Below are 20,073 nucleotides of genomic sequence, written 5' to 3' on the forward strand. Positions count from 1 at the left end.
CAGTCCCACAATTACACTTCCTGCCATGCACATGTAGCATGGCAAGAAGTTGATTGCAAATCAGATTCCATTGCACCTTTAATTGAACCTCTGTTAACAGCCCAAGAGGCAAGGTAAGTACTCTTGTTGTTGGTCTGTTTTCACACCTAGATTGCTACCAGAACTAGAGCTATCTGGTTTGCAGAGTAGCATAGATAGTGATGGTAGTATAATATAGCCAAAGTAGTCAACATCACAGTCAACTATCTTCCATAAACCACAAGATGAGAGAGGGTTCTGTGTAAGCTAAGCCATTGGAAATGAGACTCTGACTGCTTGTGTCCGTAACTAAATTTTTGGTAAATAAGATATTCTTTAAAACACAAGAACTAAAACCTTTAAACTGATGTAATATCCTTCATTACCACAGGACTGAAGGAAAGGAAACTTCACATATTTTTGTGACTCTGGTTTCTGCTATCAGGTTCTTATTTTTATCAGAGGGCGAGGGAGTTACAAAACATCAAGATTGTGTTAAGATAAGAGCTTCCCCCCCCTCCTTCCCCAGCACCCTACCAAACTGTGAAAAGCCATGAAGTGGCTGAAGTGCCATCTCCTGAGCTTCAGCCATGGATTTATAACAACAGTTGTTAGAATCATTTGTATTTTGTCCAGTGTCTGAGAGGCACAAGCTGGAACATCTCTGTACACTGGAAATGGTGATGTATCTTAGTAGAAATCTAGAAGTTCTTTCTGCTCAGACTAAATATTCTAGGATTGCTGGCTATGTGAAACTAGGAGCTCCTATGTTGCAAATGCCATCTGATCTGATGAGCATTCTTGCTACAAAGGGCACATGCCACTGATCTTGTTCTGCATGGTGTCTACCTAAGCCTTGGATTTATAAAATGCTTATATATCACTATATATGTAAATGACTCTAGAAATTACTGATTGTAATGGAAACTGTGGGTGCGGAAAGTGTTGCAGGATCTGTACAGTAAACTAGCAATAATTTCCTGAATGAAGTGCTGGAAAATAGGTTATTTAGACACTTTTTAGTATCTCATATACCAAGGGTTGGCAACCTATGGTCCATGGAGATTTTGGAGGCAGCCTGCAAAACTGTGGCTTCAGGAGCGTTCAGCAGCAAGAGACTCCCTGCACCACGCCACAGTTGGCACCAGGATCTTAGCTGGAGAGGGAACTGCCCACATTGCCCCACAGTTGACCGCCTTGGGCTCCAGCAGAGGGGCTGTCACTGTGCCCACATTGCATTTGGACAGCTTAAGGTGTGACAGAGGGAAGGTTTTACCCATACTATGCCAGTCAGGCAGCATGGACTCCAGCAAAGGAGTGGCTTTCTCCCTGCCATCAAGGGCAGCAGGGAAAAGTGGCAGCATCCAGGTCCTAGTGCCCACACAGCTCCTACCTGAGTTGGGTACTGGGCTGCATTCATAGAGCATTAAGGCCAAGAGAGCAAGCCTTACAAGGAGAGACTCGAAGACATGGGACTCTTCAGCCTGCAGACAAGAAGGCTGCAGCCTAAAAGTACATAGGGATCTGGGAGAACAGTTGTTCACCAGGGCTTGCCAAGGGATAACTAGGTCTAACGGCCCCAAACTTCTAGAAGGGCAGTTTAGACTTGATATAAGGAAAAACTTTTTTACAGTCTGAGTGTCCAAGGTCTGGAACAGACTCCCCCCCAGGTGGTGCAAGCACCTACTCTGGATTCATTCAGAAGGCATTTGGATGTTTATCTTGCTGGGATCACTTGATCCCTTTAGACATGGGCGACTGGTGCCGCCTTAGTCAGGGGGGGCACATGCTCCCCCCAACCAGTCCCGCCAACCAGGAGGGGGTCCCCCTGTGGCCGATCCCGCTGCCCAGGGGGAGCCCCGCAGCCGATCCCGTAACGGCCAGTCACTGCGGACAATCACTGCAGCCACTTCTGAGAGCGGCTGCAGCGATTGGCCAGTGCTTGCGGGGGGGGCACCGGCGCTCCCGCCTGCCCCCCGTGCACCCTCGTTCACCCCCTACATGTCACCACTGCCTGCAGACTTCTTACCTCTGGCAGGGGGCTGGACTCGATGATCTCACGAGGTCCCTTCCAGCCCCTAATGTCTGTGAAATTGCCAGCAGGTTGAGGAAAGTGATTCTTCCCCTCTATTCGGCACTGGTGAGGCCACATCTGGAGTCCTGTGTCACGTTTTGGACCCCACCACTATAGAAGGGATGTGGACAAATTAGAGAGTCCAGTGCAGGGCAATGAAAGTGGTTAGGGGAGCGGGGCACATGACTTCTGAGTAGAGGCTGAGGGAACTGGACTTATTTAATCTGGAGAAGAGAAGACCAAGAGGGGGTTTAATAGCAGACTTTAACTGCCTGAAGGGGGGTTACAAAGATGATAGAGCTGGACTCTGTTCTCAGTGGTGGCAGATACAGAACAAGGAGCAGTGGTCTCAAATTGCAGCAAGGGAAGTTAGGTTAGATATTAGGAAGCATTTTCTCACTAGGAGGGTAGTAAAGCACTGGAACAGGTTACCCAGAGAGGTGGTGCGATCTCCATCCTTGGAGGTTTTTTAGACAAAGCCCTGGCCAAGATGCTATAGTTGGGGATGGACGTGCTTTGATCAGGGGGTTGGATTAGAGAACCTCCTGAGGTTGCTTCCAACCTTAATTTTTTATGATTCAGTGACTTCCAGCCTTTCATCAGGAAATGTTGCCAACCCCTGTTGTATGCGGTAAAGATTGCAGTCCTCTGTTACCCAACATTCGGCATTGACAAGCCAAATGCACCACGGCGCTGCAAGCCCTGGTCTAGACATCAGTCTTCAAAGTGGCAAATGAGAAAAACTGCAGCTAATGTATGGTGTTCTCTACTAAACTTCGATGTGGGGTTTTCTCTTTGCAGGGGTACTGCTAGATATACAGAAGTACTTCGGTATCCATGACAGCAAAGCTGGTTTATTGCAGACAGGTAAAGAGTGTGTCCTGCTCAGAGGAATATGATCTGTTCCACATACAGCTTGCTGGTTTCTAAAAATGAACTATAGCTGTTCTTTTCTTCCTTGTTTTGTTTCTAGTTCCTCACTACTGCCTTGCAACTTTGAGTGCTAAAACAGTTGGCTCACAGATGTATGGATAAAAGCCACTGACTGCTGACTTTTAATCAGACTCAAAAAAGTTTCTTTACTGAGAGGGCTAAACTTTTTTTTTGGTCATTTAAAATTGTTACGGCCCTCAAAGTTGGGAGTTGGAGTGGGATTCTTGGCCAAATTCCTCCTTTAACAATAACATCCTCCTAACAAAATTCTACTGATCTTTCTGTAGGCCAGGCAGTAAATACCTTTTGCCTAAACTTAGTGAGTCAAATATGAATTGGTCAGACCTATGATCCCAGAGTCTGAGGGTTGGCTAACTTTTAGTTGCTGTTGGTTTGAATGAATGTGCTAAATAACATGGCTATGCAATCCCTTTATTTAGCATGGGATCATTTAGTATCTGTCACCCTGAAACAACTAAGGTCAGAGTTCGTGGGTGTTGGTTGTAGCCATGTTGGTCCGAGGACATAGGCAGACATGATTCTTTGGGTAAATCTCATACCTTTTATTTGACCAACCAAAAATTTTAGTTGGTCTAATTAAAGGTATCAGATTTACCTGAAGAACTATGTCTGCCTAATGTCAGAGTTAAAATTCGGACTGAAGAGCATGTTTTGGGAAATAATGGCACATTTTGGGTGGAAATGTGAACTAATGAGCATGGCTGACAGCACTGAGCTGTCTTCTTAACAGAGTATTAAGAAACCCTTGTCTCATTCAAAGAAGTTTAAAAAGAAGTGTGGAGGGTGCAAGAAGCAATGGTACAGATTTTTTAACAGTATATGGAAGAGTGAATTTATTAAGGCACCTGGGAGAAGTTTTTCAGTCATGCGTATGTGATAACCTCATGAAATACTAAAGCACTAGTCTGCTTGCATCCTGGTCACTGGTTTACACTTAACGTTTTGCTGCTTGTGGTTTCTGTTTCTTCATCTGTAAATGCTTACTTCTAGCCAAGTCACTGCCTAAACCAGAACTATTAAACCTTGCTACCTCAGGACTAGAAGAGCTAAAGCTGCTGAAATATTAGCCTGTTTTAGTATGTCTCTTGGGAGTGGTGATCTGCCCACAAGTTCTGCGAATTTGATCCTTCCTTTTGACATTTAGCCCAACAAATAGCACATGCATACATAGTACTGCCTCAGGGGAAAAAAGGGGTGTCATAAGAATGACTTGCCTAGAATTCTCAGATTGGTATATTTTTCTTTTTCAGTCTTCCTCATCTGCTACATGCTATTTGCACCCGTCTTCGGATACCTGGGTGACCGGTACAACAGGAAAAAAATCCTTGGTGTTGGTATCTTCCTCTGGAGTGGTGTGACACTAGGCAGTTCATTTATCCCGGAATCAGTATGTCACTGGCTTATTCTGGGATGGTACTCTTGAGTCAGTGGAGCCTGGGGATAATGGACTTTTGTTTTGAACCAATCACGCTTTTTAAAAAAGCTTTCAAGCAGCCTGGTAGACCCTGCTTCTTAAAAGTGAACAGTTAACCATGTGTAGGAATGCTTTACTGGGGATTGTAGTATGCCTCTCAAGCCATGGAAGGTATAGAGTCATGGGATTACTGTAACATAGTGTATATGCATAAAGATTAAGCCTGTGAATTAAAATTGTAGAGGCAGCTTGTTTTCCAACTTTTGAGTGCTTGATTTTTCTAAAACAGTAGGGCTTTTTAGCTTCATAGTGTGTAACTTTGCAGTTTAACAAACTGAAACCGAAGTCTACCACATGGCATCATTGACACCACTGGCTCATAAGCATGCTTAGAGTGGTAGATCCTTCGTGGTGGCACATGGTATCCTGAAATAAAACAGTCTCCCTGGATCCTTCAGCTGTGTTGCATACATCTTTTCAATTTTACCATTGCTGTTATTAGCAGTGAAAGTGAGAAGAATGCCCCTTCAGTGGAATGCCTGGGCTCTTCTCTTTAGTTACAGCTACAGCCACCGTGGACCTGGTTCCACAGTGGCAGCTCTGGCATGGTTGGCTGTCCCAGGAAATGCTGGATACTCTGGGCCTTGGTGATCTGTTAGGCATGTACCCAGAATTATTAAGGTGGCTCTACTTGGGTTCTCTTCTAAGAGAAAAGTTATGATGAGCTCTACTAATCATTTCAGGAGTTTCAGTTAAGCACTAATGTCTGTACAAAGGTCATGCACCAAATGTATAAAATGTCATGCTATGTATGAAGCAAACTTTTAGCATTCTATTAGGAATATCAGTTTGTAATGAAATTCTACAGGTGGTTCAGAGAATTTCCTCCCCCCGCAGTAAGGGAAGCCTTCATGACATGGACCACAATGGAAGCAGCTGTTTGGTGCTAGTCTTAATCAGATTTTTATTTTCAGTCATTGTACCACTTTAAGTCAATTGGGAAAGGCTTAGTACCCCTTCTCCCAACTTTTAATAAGCAATGTCTCAATGTGTGGTACAAGGCTGTCTAAAACAGACGAGAGAAAGTGAGCAGTTGCCTTCCACAAGATGGAGATGATGCACTCGATGTGCATTCCACTAGATGCTTCATCATGTACTGGACCTATTTGTATAATGCCCTATTAGCTCAACTTCTTGGGTGTCCACAGTAGTTCTCCATCTTCACTAAGGGGATTAAGATTTCCTTTTCACTGAGTGGTGTATTCTGAGGTTTTTCTCACTGCCTCTCAGATCCTTAAACAGGCTTCTTTCCCTATCAATTTTGTGAAAACATTGTACACTAGTGCTTCCAAAAATGGACTAGTGTGAGTTGATAACAGAATGTTAATTGCTGTCTACCCGTGTTCAGTACAAGGGACCAATTCATGTAGTGTCTTTGCTGTTCTGAACACTGGTAAGAATACCCTTCCTGTAAAAGAAAGCTTTCATTTCATGTGCATATTTTGGACCATACTCTGTCTTCTGCCTCCAGTACAGCTGGTTATTCTTTCTTTCGCGAGCACTTGTTGGCATCGGCACCTCCAGTTACTCCACCGTGGCACCAACTTTCATTGGAGACCTATTTGAGGAGGGGAAAAGGACCACAATGTTGTCTGTCTTCTATATCTTCATCCCAGTTGGAAGGTGTGTCTTTTTACCTATTGTTGAACCTTATGGGATTTTTTCAGGTCAGGACTCTCATACAGCATCCTTTTTAGCCTTGATTATGTCCAACTGAGCCTATACCTTTATTCTGACTCCTTCACGGTAGGCCAACACCCAAAAATAATTGGCTAGGATTTCCATAATTATGTTAAAGTACATAATTTAAGTCACACCTTTTATAATTTTAATGGAGTTTTGTGTTCATTTTGGAAAACTTAAACACTAATGTTGTGCATGGGCAGGCCCCCATTAGTTGGGAAAGTCTTAACATACATATATATCTTTTTAGATAGGTGAAAGCTAGGTTTTCTTCTCAGAAACAAGAAACAAAGTTTTCTTCTCAGTTGTCAGGAAACTTTTTTTTAATTAAAGTACTTGCTCTTGAAGAACAGAAACACTTGAGATTAGTTTTCACTTGCAATAAAATCCATAGGGAAAAAAAGCATGCTTGTTAGTTGCAGGTCACACTGGAACCCAGGCTCCCAGTTTAAGATAAAGGAGTCTACACATAGTATAATTCATCTGGCTTTTGTAAATGGACTGTAAGATTTACTGCAGGTCCCTGCTTGTGTCTGGATGCCTGGGTTTGTCCTAATAGAATAAACATGTATATTCCCTATGAATATAAATTCAGTGAGATAGACTGAAGAATACTTTCTTTCCGATGCTGTTTTCTAACTTTGGGTTCCTTTCATTTACAATCATCTTCATGAAGAAGGGTGGGCCCAGGCAGAGGTACAGTGCATTTGACTTTTAAGCGTTTATGGAATTGGGGCACTGAAGTAACAGCTTTCTCTTATTTTTTTGGACCCTTTCTAAGCATTCCCCACAAACTCATTTGCTTCCCAGTCTGTGCCTGTGGGAATAAGGAAAGGTGTGCTAAGCATTTCTGATTCAACAACATGGATATTAATGACCTATTTGTGGTAGAAAAAGTCCTAGTATAGACCTGATTTGGACATTGTCATCACAGTCTGTTTGAGCACTGTTAGCTTCTAACGGGAAGTACAATTAAATTACCATGGAGAAGAAACTATCACAAAATCTTCCAGTGTGCACCTCAATAAAAATCCCTCTGCTAAGGGTCGGTCTTCTAGTGCATGAATGGACACTGCACAGAAATCTTAATGTATTGTTTTTCTTTTACAGTGGCTTTGGTTATATTTTGGCATCTAGTGTGACACAAGCTGCTGGCCACTGGCATTGGGCATTCAGAGTGAGTGTCTGCTTTTTTATATTGTTTTTTTCCCCCTTCACCCCTTCTCCACTTTCCCCTGGGATCTGATCTATTCCTTGTAAAATTTCAGTCTTGACTGAATCTGTGTAATGAATTTTGAGTCTCCTAGCTTGCTTACAAGGCAAGTCAGCAGCCACAGGGAATGAGTGACAGCTGCTTCCAGCAGTCAGGTGCCCTGATCTTTAGGAGCAGAAATCTAATTTTTTAGATCAAGGGTGACCTACATGCAGCTTGAATACCACAAGTGGCACAGGCAGTCTCTGCATATAGCACACAGCATATCAAGGCAGGGACAGGAAACACAGTGACAAGTAGGACAAGAAGCAGAAAGCAGAAGAGCGGGTAGAGCAGTAGCTTGGGCAGAGGAAGGGGATCAGAGTGGTAGTTGGAGGGTGCAGGGCTAGCTTATGGTACATGTGCCAAAAAGGTTGGTCCCCACTTTCCTGGTTATGCTGCCTCCCAAGCAAAGTGAGTTGTCTACCTTCAAGGTACTTGCAGGAGTAGAAGCATCAGTACTGAGATGACTGCTTGGCTGGGTGCCACCCCTCATGCAAAACTGGCTGCTCTGCACAGTGGGGAACTTTCTCTGCATTTTTCCCACAGAACTATGGGAGACCATTGGTGGATTCGTGCAAGAACATGTGAGGGCATGCCAGTGTACTGCACTTCCTCACAACAAAATCTTGTCCTATAGTTGCATGGTGACGTACAGCAGGGGTAACCAACCTGTGACACACGTGCCACAAGTGGAATGGGCAGCCTCCATGTTTGCCACGTAGCAGATCAAGAAGGGGCAGGGAGCAGAAAGCAGAGCAGCAGACTGGAAAGAGGATAGGAGTGGCACTCATGTTGGGGTGTGAGGCTTAGTTTGCGGTACACCTGCCAAAAAGGTTGGCCCCCATTAGCCTAGAGAAAACAAATAAGGTCTCTTCTAGGCCTCGCTGCAGGTCCTCGCATATACATGTTTAACAGTAAGACTTCTGACTATTACCTGCTCTTCAATGTAAGGAGAACAGCATTCATGACCTTCAGTCTTGTCTCTACAGATAACACCTTGCATGGGAGGGTTGGCACTGGTTTTTGTCATTCTGCTAATCCCTAACACAACCCAGAGAACAGCTAAAGGTTTTGGAGGGCAAAGCATCACCGACACAACCCAGGTAGCAGCCAAGGAGCATGAACCACACAGCACTGCCCACACAACCTGGTGCAAAGATGTCAAATCACTTGGCAAGAAGTAGGTAATCATAGTTGCAAATATTGCTTATAGCCCAAAATAGTTGTTAAACCAGTAGGCAGTGTGATTCTGGATCCAGATGGCAGTTGTGTCCCACAAGCATTTGTTCTGTACTTGAGTACTATAGTATATGCTGCAGGGTATGTAGGTTGCCTGAAGCCCTCATAATTAATTTCCCTGCTTTCTTAATTACTGGGGCACTACAAATGAGATCGAGGAGTGACTGTTTCTCCCTACTTATGTGGAAAGGAAGAGGCAAAGCTGCTAGCATCTGGGGATAGAGAAGGCAAATGCCTGGTTCCCCTCTTGTTCTAACTTAAAAATAGGCCTGACTCAATCCAAGCCCTGTTGTGGATGCAGTTTAAATCCTGATCCAAATCTGCCACCAAACTGGGCCTCTAATTTATAGGTGATATCTGCCCCACGATTGCAGGTAGAATACAGAGTGTAGACTTACCTGCACCAGCTCATGTACCACAAAGCTGCAGCAGCACAGGTTTCATGGACAAAGTCCTACCAGACTTGCACTGCCTAGACAGAAGCAACTCTTCTAAGTCTGTATGATGCAAATCTACCCCGCTTTCTGTCTGCTATTGAAGTTTCAGATAAATGAGCTATCGGAGAGTAATGGGGCTTTGTAACTAAGCCAGGGTCAGTGAAACACCTGCAGATTAGGATGAATATACTGCTGCTTTGTGCTGCCCTGTCTCTGCTTTTCGACTGAGGGCTCAAAGGGCAAGGACTGTCTTGTTCTCTTTGTATAACACCTTGCATGATGAGGCCTTCCCATAACACAACACGGTGATAATATCAAACACAGATAATCATCAGGTGAGTGCCAGTTGCTGAAATCTTCCAAGGCTGACTTCCAAGCGTACTTCCAGTTGATAATATGTACCCTAGGGTGAGGACTGAGGGAGATGGCAGCACCAATCCAATTGTTATGTTGGGCGGCAACCCATCTGATTTCTCCTGTTCTGTACTGGCAGGAATAGCATGTTCCTTGTAATGATGGTTTAACAACAGCCTTTGCAGAGTAGAAGGCATTTCCTGCCCTGCATATCTGACAGAAGCAAGGTTTGCCCTTGACTACACTTCTTCCTGGGCATTTGTTCATGTGAGAGGCTCCAAGAGGTAGTAAATAATTGCAGCTCCCAGTTACCTGTACGCACAGCCTTGGGAATGCCCAGCCTGTTTTTTTTTACCACCAAACAGCCATCTCTGAAAAGTGCCCAGAGGAAGATGGGTCTGAAAGCATCAGCAAAACAGGGCCAGAAGGAAATCTGGATCTCACTTGTGTCCTTAATAGTAACTAACATGCTGTTGAGTTCTGCATAGGCCCTGTGCCGATAACCCCTTTCATGATGCTGTCCTTGTGGGTTCTTCCTAAGCTGTGTTGCATCAGCAGGTTTTGGGCAATCTCATACGATGTTATATACCCTGTTACACTGCTTCATGGCATTGTGGCCAGAATTTGCAGAATGAGGAAGTGCATTTGTGGAGCAGTTGTGCAGCCGTGCCACGACGTGCTCACCGCTTCAGCTTTAGCACAGGGCTAAAAAACAGAATGGCCGTCCACAGGGTGGCACTGTTGACTTGTAGGAAGCTCGCTTGTACAGTTTTCAAATTGTGGCAAAGAACTTAATGACCTGGCAGCATGCTGACATTGTAGTTTTGCTTTCAAAGCCTACCTGTAACTGCCTTAATAAATCTTGGCCATAAAATATACAAGAGGCTAAAGTTGAGCTTTCACATTAAGGAATCAGTAGGTCACACTACTGCTGATGCTGTCCTACTTGGTCTGAGTATAGCGTCTGTTCTCATCATAGTTTTTTGTGATCATGATTTTTATGCTTCCTGAAATAACATCCTTTTGCTCAAAGTATTTCTCAAAACTCTGATACTTGTTTCTCCTGATCTGGCAGCCGGAGTTTCATCTGGTCCACGTTGGGTTTTACAGCTGTGGCATTTGTGACCGGAGTCCTGGGATTCTGGATGCCGGTGTTTCTATACAGGGCTGAACTCCTCCATGGCATTGTCTCTCCATGCCTTGAGGAGCCATGCAGGTCCTCCAACAGGTGAGGTGTGCTTCATTCTTGAAAGCTATAGAAAATGTATGCAAGAACACGGTGTATTTCTTAATCCCAATGGTGGCCAGGGGCTCTCTTTCTAAGAAAAGGCTAGGGTTGGGCTGTGAGCAGTTATGGAGAAGGTATAAGGTACTGGTATTAAAAGAGATCACTGAGGAATGCTATGATCACCTTAAGGAATGCTGTGAGTTTATTGCTTTAGATTCATACTGTAAATGAGCTGGTGCCCTTTTCTTGAAGGTTCATTTACCTGGTGAGATGCTACTAGTCCTTCAAAAAAGGCAGTTTACACTGTAGCTTTTCAGTCTGTGGAGAAAGGCCTAGCTAATGGAAAAGAAGGTCCAAGTTTGAGAGCTCCCTTGACCTCCTAGATACATACGTGAAAGTCACCTGCCCCCATAGAATGGATAACTGTCACCACCACGTGATGGGCTGTGCTTCCCTCCTTCATAGACCCTTTGGGAGTGTTTATTTTTTCAGTGCTTGACCCTGGACCCTCACTCTTCAGCAGTGGAAAGCTGCATAGGGCTGCTACTGAAAAACTGGATCTCTTGGCACCCTGTTTCTTAGTGGCTTCTGCTAGTAGGTCCAAAAGAGCTCCAGCATTGGTTGGAGATGTAACTCTAACAGGAGCTGTGCAACCATCAGATTTTTGCAGCAACTCGTAAATCTTGTCAAAATGAAGCACTGTATAGCTGAAATACAGTATTCAGGGACATTTGGGTAAACAGTAAAGAAAAGCCTACACTCACATCTCGTCTATCTTGGCTAGGTTTGTTGCGTTGTGGAAGCCCCACTTGGGCCTGGCCTCAAGGGAAGGGGCCCAGTGTTCTGCAGCAAAACCTGCTCTGTGTGTAGGGGAGAAGAAAGGGGAAAGCTCAGTTGAGTCACCCTGTATTTGAAGAAACAGCTTCTTGTAGCAGTATGCTCCAGTCTCTTTTCTTTGTCTCAGGTTCCAGTCTTGCTGTCTTTCTGTGTCCTCACACAGAAAGTTAAACTAGTTTCCCCATCCATATCCAAAAAGTCTTCTTGGCTTGTCTAGTGGTGGTTCTTCCAGTCTATCTACCAAGTAGTTTGCAGGTAACTTGCATCTCCCAGGTGACTTGCAACCTTCACAAGCTGCAAGTTCTTGATAGTCCATTTGCAGCAGCCTCAGCATACCTGCATGGCTCATCCTTCATTATGTTCTTTTGTCTCTGGAAAGAGACTAATTTCTTTACGCTAGATGGACGTTAAAAGTGAGTAGGAAAACTTGATCACATACTTGTTACAAACCTAAAATGATATTGTCACAAAAAAACCACAAACCACAAGATATGTGCGAGATGTGGGAAGAAGGGGGAAGTCATCTAAATGTTCTGGTAAAAGATTACTAAGTAAAGATGAACCTGAGCACAAGATTCATTGTCAAAGTTGAGGGGAATTGAGCCCCCATCTGATGATACCACAGCAGTGAGAAAGGAACAGAGGTTATTGAATCTGAACCTGTTACCAAGTGGCCAGGTTTGAGACTGGAGTCACGGTAACAGGTCTGAGCCATCTGGCACAGCATCCTAGCACTCTGCCTCAAAATTGGGTAGCTTCTATCAGTCAGTAACTTATCTATGGGCAGAACTGTGCTAGAGAGGAATAGTCAGGTACAGATATTGATATATAGGTAAAATATCTGGTACCTTTTAGAAAATTATGTGTGGTGTCAAAAGGAGGCAAAGGCTCTGCAGCTACATATCGTAGCAAGGGACCTGCAGAAAAGAGGGTCCTGATGTAATTCTTGTCTGGCTTTTCATTGATTTTTGACATCCTTGCAAGCCTCTTGCCCTCTGCATGGAGGAAAACTTTCTCAGCCTGCTACACTGAGAGTAGTAAAGTATGCTTAGTACAGCTCTTAGATGCAGCAAGCACTCAAATACTTCCCAACATCTACACACTGAATGTCCATTCTCTGTGCATGTGGTCATAAATTCCTCCGTTTTCAGGGTATTTTGAGGGGCAGCGGATTGCCATGTTTTTTATCCTCATGGTGGGAAAGAAGGGTTCAGAATATAGAGGAAAAACAAACCAGAAGAGCTTTGTTTATCTCCTTGGGTAGCATGGAGAGACTAGGGGAAGCTATATTTAAGCAGGCTGACAGGCTCTGAACTCAGAGCTGGAGGTATTGGACAGTTTACTGGCTACTTCACCAGGAGATGGTGGCAGCAGATCAGAACTTCAGTACATAACTATTTTTGCACTGGCCAATCCTAGGACAGGCTTGGGTAGTGAAGTCCAGCCTGGAAAAACCTGCCCAGTTTCAGATAATAGGCACACTGATGTGAGAGTTCATGAATTGTCACCTGCAGGTACCCACCGTATCTCCTCTACTAGTGACTATTTCTGAGGAACTTGTTTTGCTCAGATGCTAGTCCTATTTTGCTTGTTCTGTTCCAAGCGTAAGATGCAGTTTTATCTTCTAACTTGCATTTTGGATGGTTTGATGATAATGATATTAAAGTAAATGCTACCTTCATCGAAGTAAAAGACGGCGTGACATTTACTCTTATCTCATGTACTGCATCATATGCTAGGGTTTTATTGTCTTTTTTTAAACTGTCATGGGAGCTAATGCCAAGGACCTCTTATAGCTGGTTATAGATGTTTTTTGGTGGAGTGGCGTAAAGGGAAATATCAGATTTACATCTGCTAGTGCTGGGATTTTCAGGGTGCTGCACATTCCTGGATTTCCCCAGTGATATTTTAAGTGTGTCTGAAGCTGTTTAACAGCCAGAGGGGATGACTCTTGCTTAAGGATCAGTCTTGCAGCACCTAGGCTCCCTGGAAACAAAAATTCAACCTGCAGCATAGCTGACTCAGCCCTTTAGATACCATGCAGTTTATGTGCAGGTCTTCACACAGAGACCTTTGCACAGATCAGACAAGTACTTGGGGTTCTCAGATGTTTAAGACCCCCGGGCAACCTTAAGAAGAAAATTCTCTCTCCAGAGCTTAGCTTCTGTATTTCTTTCTCTCTGCATATTTTGTTGTGCCCTCTGATGGACTAATGCTAGGCTGCTTCTAATTTCAAACTTGGTTCTACCTGGCAGAGATGTTTCTAAAAGATTTGCTGGTTCTGTGGATACTACAAGAATTATTACTAGTTATAGATTAGAGGATTGAGGGTGGTGAACTTGTAGTAACCTTATGCTTTGCCTAATGCCATTGGATTATTTTTCCTACTAATTCTACAGTGAAGTAGTGAAGTGATAATGTCCAGTTATCCAGGAGGCACTGGAAGAGCCAGTACACTGCATCACAGTTTGATCACTACAAATGCAGTTGCCCCTGCCCTGGGCTAGGGATAGAAATTACGCATAAACCAGTTCAGATCTATAACACAACAGAAGTCCAGTGCACATAAGCTGCTTGCAAAATGGCTGAAACTGGTTTAAGATAAACCTGGGTGGATGTAGTATCAGACTTAACTGATTTAGGTTAAATTGGTTTATTGAACTTCTGTCTCAGATCCCCCCGATTCAAGTTAACTGGCAGTCTTCCATCATGCCAGTATGCTTTGCATTTCCCCTGCAAACCCCACCCCTTGCAGGGTGGGTGAGCTAGCCTTGCCCCAAACTGTCTGCTCCAGCTGAGCAGGGAGGTGTGCTGTAGCACCCCCCGGCTTCTGGCCTGGGCCACTGCAGGCATGTGGCTGCATTTCCAGAATCAAAAATGAATGTCTGTTCACTTAGGCTGCTTGCAGATGTGGGAAAAAAAATGTTGCTTTACTTTAAACTCGGTGCGCTTCCACACTGAGCCCAGCACATGCCCAGAAGAGACAGCACCTTAGTTGCACCAACATCCATAGAGATTGAACACCTTAGCTATTCAATCAGCTATTAAATACAATTACCAAAAAAGCCCCGTTGAAGTGCCCATTCTATACAAATGCTGCAGAGTTGGGTCACACTAATGCACTGCTGCTTCCAGGAAAAAGCATTTTTGTTTTGTTTTTTATCCACATTTGTCATTGCCCTTGCTTATCAGTTCAGTCTATGCAGCTTAGACTAATCTGTGAAGATTGAATTGATTCAGTCTCAGGCTTTTTGACTATCTGTACTTAGCCCTAGAGTTAAGGAGAACTGAAAAAGTAGGGTTCAGCATAAAGCTATAGACCTTGTTAAAATATATTTAAAGATTCATGTTCTCAGAACTCTCCTCTCCTGTTTCCACTCAGATGAAGAAGTTCATGATGTGTTCAACAGTGACTCCATAGTCTTGTCTTGCTTTGTCACTGGAATCTCATTTGGGACTGTGGGGATGTTGAGGGGCAAGGAGCCCCTTAGGAAGCTAATGAGGGTACATGCTTTCTTGATGAGGGTACTGGCTATTTCTAATGAGGATGTCAGCTCTTACAGGCCTACAAAAGGAACCCGAGTGGCATTTGAAATCCCGTGTTGTGAAAATGTTCCATGCAGTTTCAGTTGGATAGTTACTTAATCTACTCCGAGCTGCTCTGAAAAGTAAAAGCTGTTTCCAGCAGTAGAAGTTAGTCTGGCCAGATGGGTCACTTGAGGATTACAACTCTTATGCCAGTATGTTCCAGCGTGATGAGAACCCTTCCAAGGGTGTGGATTGTGAGGCCAGTAGCCCCATCTCTACTGTGGGGGTATGTTAACAGCTGCTCTGCAGGAAAACATCTGCTTTGAGTGGGCAGGAATCAATAGCAGAAATGTAACTTGCATGCTTCAGTAATGTAGCCTTGGATAGAAGGGATTGGGATACCTGGATAAAACAGAGCCCACATTGGATTATTTTTTTCCTATAACCCTGCTAAGATTAGTGTCACAACTAACTGACCACTAATAATACATCTTTTCCTTAATATACCCTACTCACCGCATCCCTTTCCTTTACTACCAGCTTAATATTTGGAGCAATTACTGTTGGGACAGGAATTTTTGGAGTCGTCACTGGGGCAGAAGTTGCAAAAAGATGGAGGAAGATTAACTCCAAAGCTGACCCTCTTCTCTGCTCCATAAGTATGTTCATCTCTGCTCTATTCCTCTACGTGGCAATCATGGTAGCCCAGGAAAACATCATAGCTACTTACGTAAGTGATGAGACCATCTGTCCGCAACAAACTGCTTTGCAGGATATTGTGGGTGGGTTGACGTTGTGGCTGAACTGGTTCCTTTTCATTACCTGCTTACAGTGGCTAATGCCTGAGCACATAGCACTAAATTGGTCTGCACTTCATAGGGGCAATCCAAGGACCTTAGAGGCCTCAAAGTGTAATGCCTCCCTCTTAGTTGGAGCAGGCAAGTACCTGATGGAACGGGGAAGTATTGCAGACTGGGAGTAGCAGACTTCATAGACTGAACCAGTGTACTGAAGATGATGATGAGAAATTCAGGCACCATAAGTTTGGACAAGTGCTAAAAGGTTGCGTTGGATGTTTGGACACGTGACAAAAATTGGTCGATGTTTGCAAATTAATTGCATCACGTTGTACATGTGTGGGGGTTTTTTATGATATAAATGTGGGGGTCTTGATCCTTCCCTCCACCATAGTGGTGCCCCCCAGGGCAGTTAGCAGATGGATGCTGCCTGAACTGGGGCAGTACCTGCCCACTGTCAGCCCACCCTGGTAGCCCAGGAGGGTGCTGCTGCCACAGAAGGAAGAACTGCCCCCCCCCCACCTCAGTCCAGGGGCCACTCAGCCCACCAGCAGCTCGCCCCCCTGCCATGGGAGATGCAGGCAGGCTTTGTGGCAGGGGCAGGGAGGAAGGATCAGGCCCCTCACTGTAACAGTGCTGAAAGCTCCTAAGTTGAATTAGTGGGATTTTAATTGTTGGAATTAAAAACCCAGCATTTCGGTTTGGGGAACTAAACCCCTGTCATGTGTACAAGTACCCATTATGTTTTAGTTGAGTGAAGTGTGGCTGTCCCTTCCTCCACAGGTGCAGTGAGGTGCAAGCTCTAATAGACTGGCTTCTGGCATTTACAGCTCTTGTGTCTGTTTACTCCCAGAACACTTCAAGATTTGTGTGCTTGGCAGTGTAAGATGAACACAGTTCCTGCTTTCTGAATAATTTAGCCTTCAATGTACCCATGAAAAGACTACGAGCCTTTTCCAGTGCATCTTTTATTCACCATTACCAGTATTAACATAAATAATAGGATCCAGGAAGAGTTAATGATAGTAATCAACACATCAATTCAAAAGGAGTACTTTCATAGCTCCTTCTCTTCTAAAAATAACATTATGCTAAAGGAAAACCTCTTTGAATCTTCAGGAGCATGTTCTCCATGAAAGGCCATCCAGCACTGATGGGTTTTTCAGGCCCACAAATCCAAATGTGGTCTTTAATATGACATCATTTTTTTTATTAATGTGTGAAGAGTCACATAGCAGAGTGTAATTATCTCAAGAATTTGTACTTGTCCTTTATAGGAATCACTCTCAAATCCTCATGCAGTCCTCCCTGCACCCCAGTACCTTTTGTACATAAAAGTATTGCACATGAGCATGGTTTCATATTCCACTAACTTCCACAGTTAAGATGATTCAGCCAGCATGTTGTAGAGTCACATTTTGTTCCCTGTCCTTAATTAGGGATGATAGCATGAAAACCCACTCTTTTTTTTAAGAGTTTGTCTCCTTCTCTTACATACCACTTATGAGACATCAAGTGATGACAAAGCTTTGTGAGGTGAACATCCTAATGAAGAAAAAAGCTTTTTATGTATAAAAACCTCATTGAAAGGGCTGGTGATATAAAAACTTCTTTGAAACCCACTCCTTTTTTAAATGGATATTGGTAGAATCCTTCCTTGAGTAATTAAATCTATCTCAGAGTAGGATGTGGGTCACCATGGTCTCAATGTCTGTCTTTTCCCTTCTTCCCTTGCCCCCACCCCTGCCTACAATGGGTCAATGGGTTTCTTAAATGCTCCAACTTTTCTGGATTATATTGGCTCTTTGTTGCGTATTAGAAAGGCTGGATCAAGCATGAGCAGTGGGTTGTAAAAAATTTTATGTACTTCTTACCTGTTTCTTATTCTTTACAGCCATCTGACTTGTTCCCTTTCCTGGTGCCTGTTATGTCTGTGTCTCTAAACTATATCTGACATAAGACATAATGGTGTGTGAATAAGGGTGGAGTGCCAGCTGGTGCATTTGACTTGAAGGTCCCACTGAAACAAAGCTTTCAGCAGTGGCAAAAGCTGTCAGAGAAACTGACTTTGCCATCATAGTTAATTCAGCCACATTGAAGGTAGCAAACTTGTCCCTACCACAGTGTATGTGACCGTAACCAAGGCAAAAAACCGCATGTTTCACATAATTTCCAAAGGCAGTGCCTTCTGGATCTAAATAAATGATGGAGGCCATGTTGGCTGGGTGCAGCTGATAGAGCCGTATCAAAATTGAGGCATGCATTCAAATAGGCAGGAATCTTTCTGTGGAAACTAGTGTGGCAGCTGGTAAAAGATGTTTCTCTCCTTTTGTTATCCATATTATTCAGTAGTTCTTTGCTGCAAAATTACTCTTGGGAAGTTTGTTCCCATAAAGTTGTAACCAAGTTGATGGAGTGTTTCACAGTCTCAGAAGAGGTTCTGGTTGGTTGGCTTGGAATTATTTGTAAAATAGATATAACTATCCAAAACTGTAAATTTTCTGTAACCCGGGTAGTACTCAGTTATGTTCTCCCCTCTCCAACTGAAGGGAATGTTAGCCCGGCAGGTGCTCTGTGGGGTGAAACTGCCTTTTGCATACAGTTCCCTCCTCCTATAAAGTGGGGACACATCTTAAGACTTAACTATATACAAATGTATTAATATATAATCAGAGTTAAAAATGGAACATATATAATAAAGATATGGGAACTATCTGCAATATACACACACACACATGACTCTATGCAAATACTTTGGGTGCAGGTGAGGGATCTGGGAAACAAAGGGTCTCCATAAACATCATGCAGTCTTATACTCTAGTGAAATACTAATCTACAAAGCATGAGGCACAAGTTCACAAAATAGGAGGTGGAGGGTTTACAAAATATGAGGCCCAGGGGGAATAAATAAACAATAGCAATGCCCCAGGAGAAGGAGGAGCCCTAGATGAGAGGTGGGGAGCCCCAGATACCCCAGCTGCCCCTTTAACAAACTTAAATATCCCAATTACACATCACGGGAGAAAGACCCTTCTTCCCTGTAGAAATTCCCTTCCTAGGCAACTCACGACTCCTCCAAGGGCCCGGTGAGGCTCCCCTCGTCTTCCAGTGTGAGGTGTCTCTCCCCTTGGCAGGGGAGCCTCAGCTGCTTTGGGGCTTTCCTGGCCTCCGGCCTGCTTGGGGACCTGTGCACTGCTCTCTGCACCATTGGCCCTGCCTTGTGCCAGGGGTTGGAGACCCAAGCCGCCTGGTGCGGCACCAGGGTCTCGGTCTGCTCCTGGATCCTCCATGCGCTGATTGTGTATCATGTACCCGGCCTGTGCCAGGGGTTGGAGACCCTAGCTGCCTTGTGTGGCTCCGGGGTCTCGGTCCGCTCCTGGACTCTCCATGCACCGACCTGTGCACCAACTGCCTGGCCTCCTGCCAGGGGTTGGAGACCTGAGACACTTCGTACAGCTCCCAGGGTCTTGGTCCCTCTCGGACTCTCCGTGCACTGCCTGTACACTGACTGCCTGGCCTCGTGCCAAGGGTTGGAGATGCAAGCCACCTTGTGCGGCTCCCAGGGTCTTGGTCCCTCTCGGACTCTCCGTGCACTGCCTGTACACTGACTGCCTGGCCTCGTGCCAAGGGTTGGAGATGCAAGCCACCTTGTGCGGCTCCCAGGGTCTTGGTCCCTCTTGGACCCTCCGTGCACAAGCTGTGTACCAAGACAGGGCTGCGGGGCGTGGCTGCTTGCTGCTCCCCATCCAGTGACAAGTCTTCAGGCTCTTCCAGGGCAAAAGCCCTGCCCCGCTGGCCAACCCTTCCAGCTCTTCCTTGCCTTCGTCCCTCAATGCAGCCACCCATGCACTGGGCACGCTGCTCCTTAATTCCCTTCGGGGGCTTCGCCCCTAGACTGCAAATGGAGCAATCGGGGGTGGGGGGGTTAGTCCCCTCTCAGGTCCAGCTCTTCACCTTGCCCTCCAGTTGAGCTAGGGCAAACCTCTCCCCTGCCCTCACCTGATTGGTGAGAACACCCCACTAATCGCTCGGAGACCTTGTGAGGCGGCAAGCTGGGCTGCTGCAGGCCAGTTTGCCGCATTTCTAAAGGTGATGCATGAATATTGCTGCAACGCAGCAAGTTCTGCCTCTGTAGTGCACTGATATTTATGTTTTGAATATTGGGATTAAGTGGGAGCCAGGTTATTCTTAGGGT

General features: G+C 44.8%; 1 protein-coding gene across 2 annotated transcripts in view; it reads left to right on the top strand.

Moving 5' to 3' along the window:
- Nucleotides 1-20,073, top strand: part of LOC109317032 (protein spinster homolog 3-like) — a 43,456-nt gene that overhangs the window by 3,028 nt on the left and 20,355 nt on the right. For both annotated transcript variants that reach the window (XM_019545456.1, XM_019545455.1), the window contains exons 2-8: nucleotides 2,894-2,959; nucleotides 4,297-4,433; nucleotides 5,992-6,143; nucleotides 7,314-7,380; nucleotides 8,448-8,638; nucleotides 10,564-10,716; nucleotides 15,622-15,811. In XM_019545456.1, coding sequence (XP_019401001.1) covers nucleotides 2,894-2,959; nucleotides 4,297-4,433; nucleotides 5,992-6,143; nucleotides 7,314-7,380; nucleotides 8,448-8,638; nucleotides 10,564-10,716; nucleotides 15,622-15,811 — 956 coding nt within the window. The remainder of the gene's footprint in view (nucleotides 1-2,893; nucleotides 2,960-4,296; nucleotides 4,434-5,991; nucleotides 6,144-7,313; nucleotides 7,381-8,447; nucleotides 8,639-10,563; nucleotides 10,717-15,621; nucleotides 15,812-20,073) is intronic.

Source organism: Crocodylus porosus, unplaced genomic scaffold, assembly GCF_001723895.1.
Source record: "Crocodylus porosus isolate Cpor-Errol unplaced genomic scaffold, CroPor_comp1, whole genome shotgun sequence".
NCBI classification, from domain to species: Eukaryota; Metazoa; Chordata; order Crocodylia; family Crocodylidae; genus Crocodylus; species Crocodylus porosus.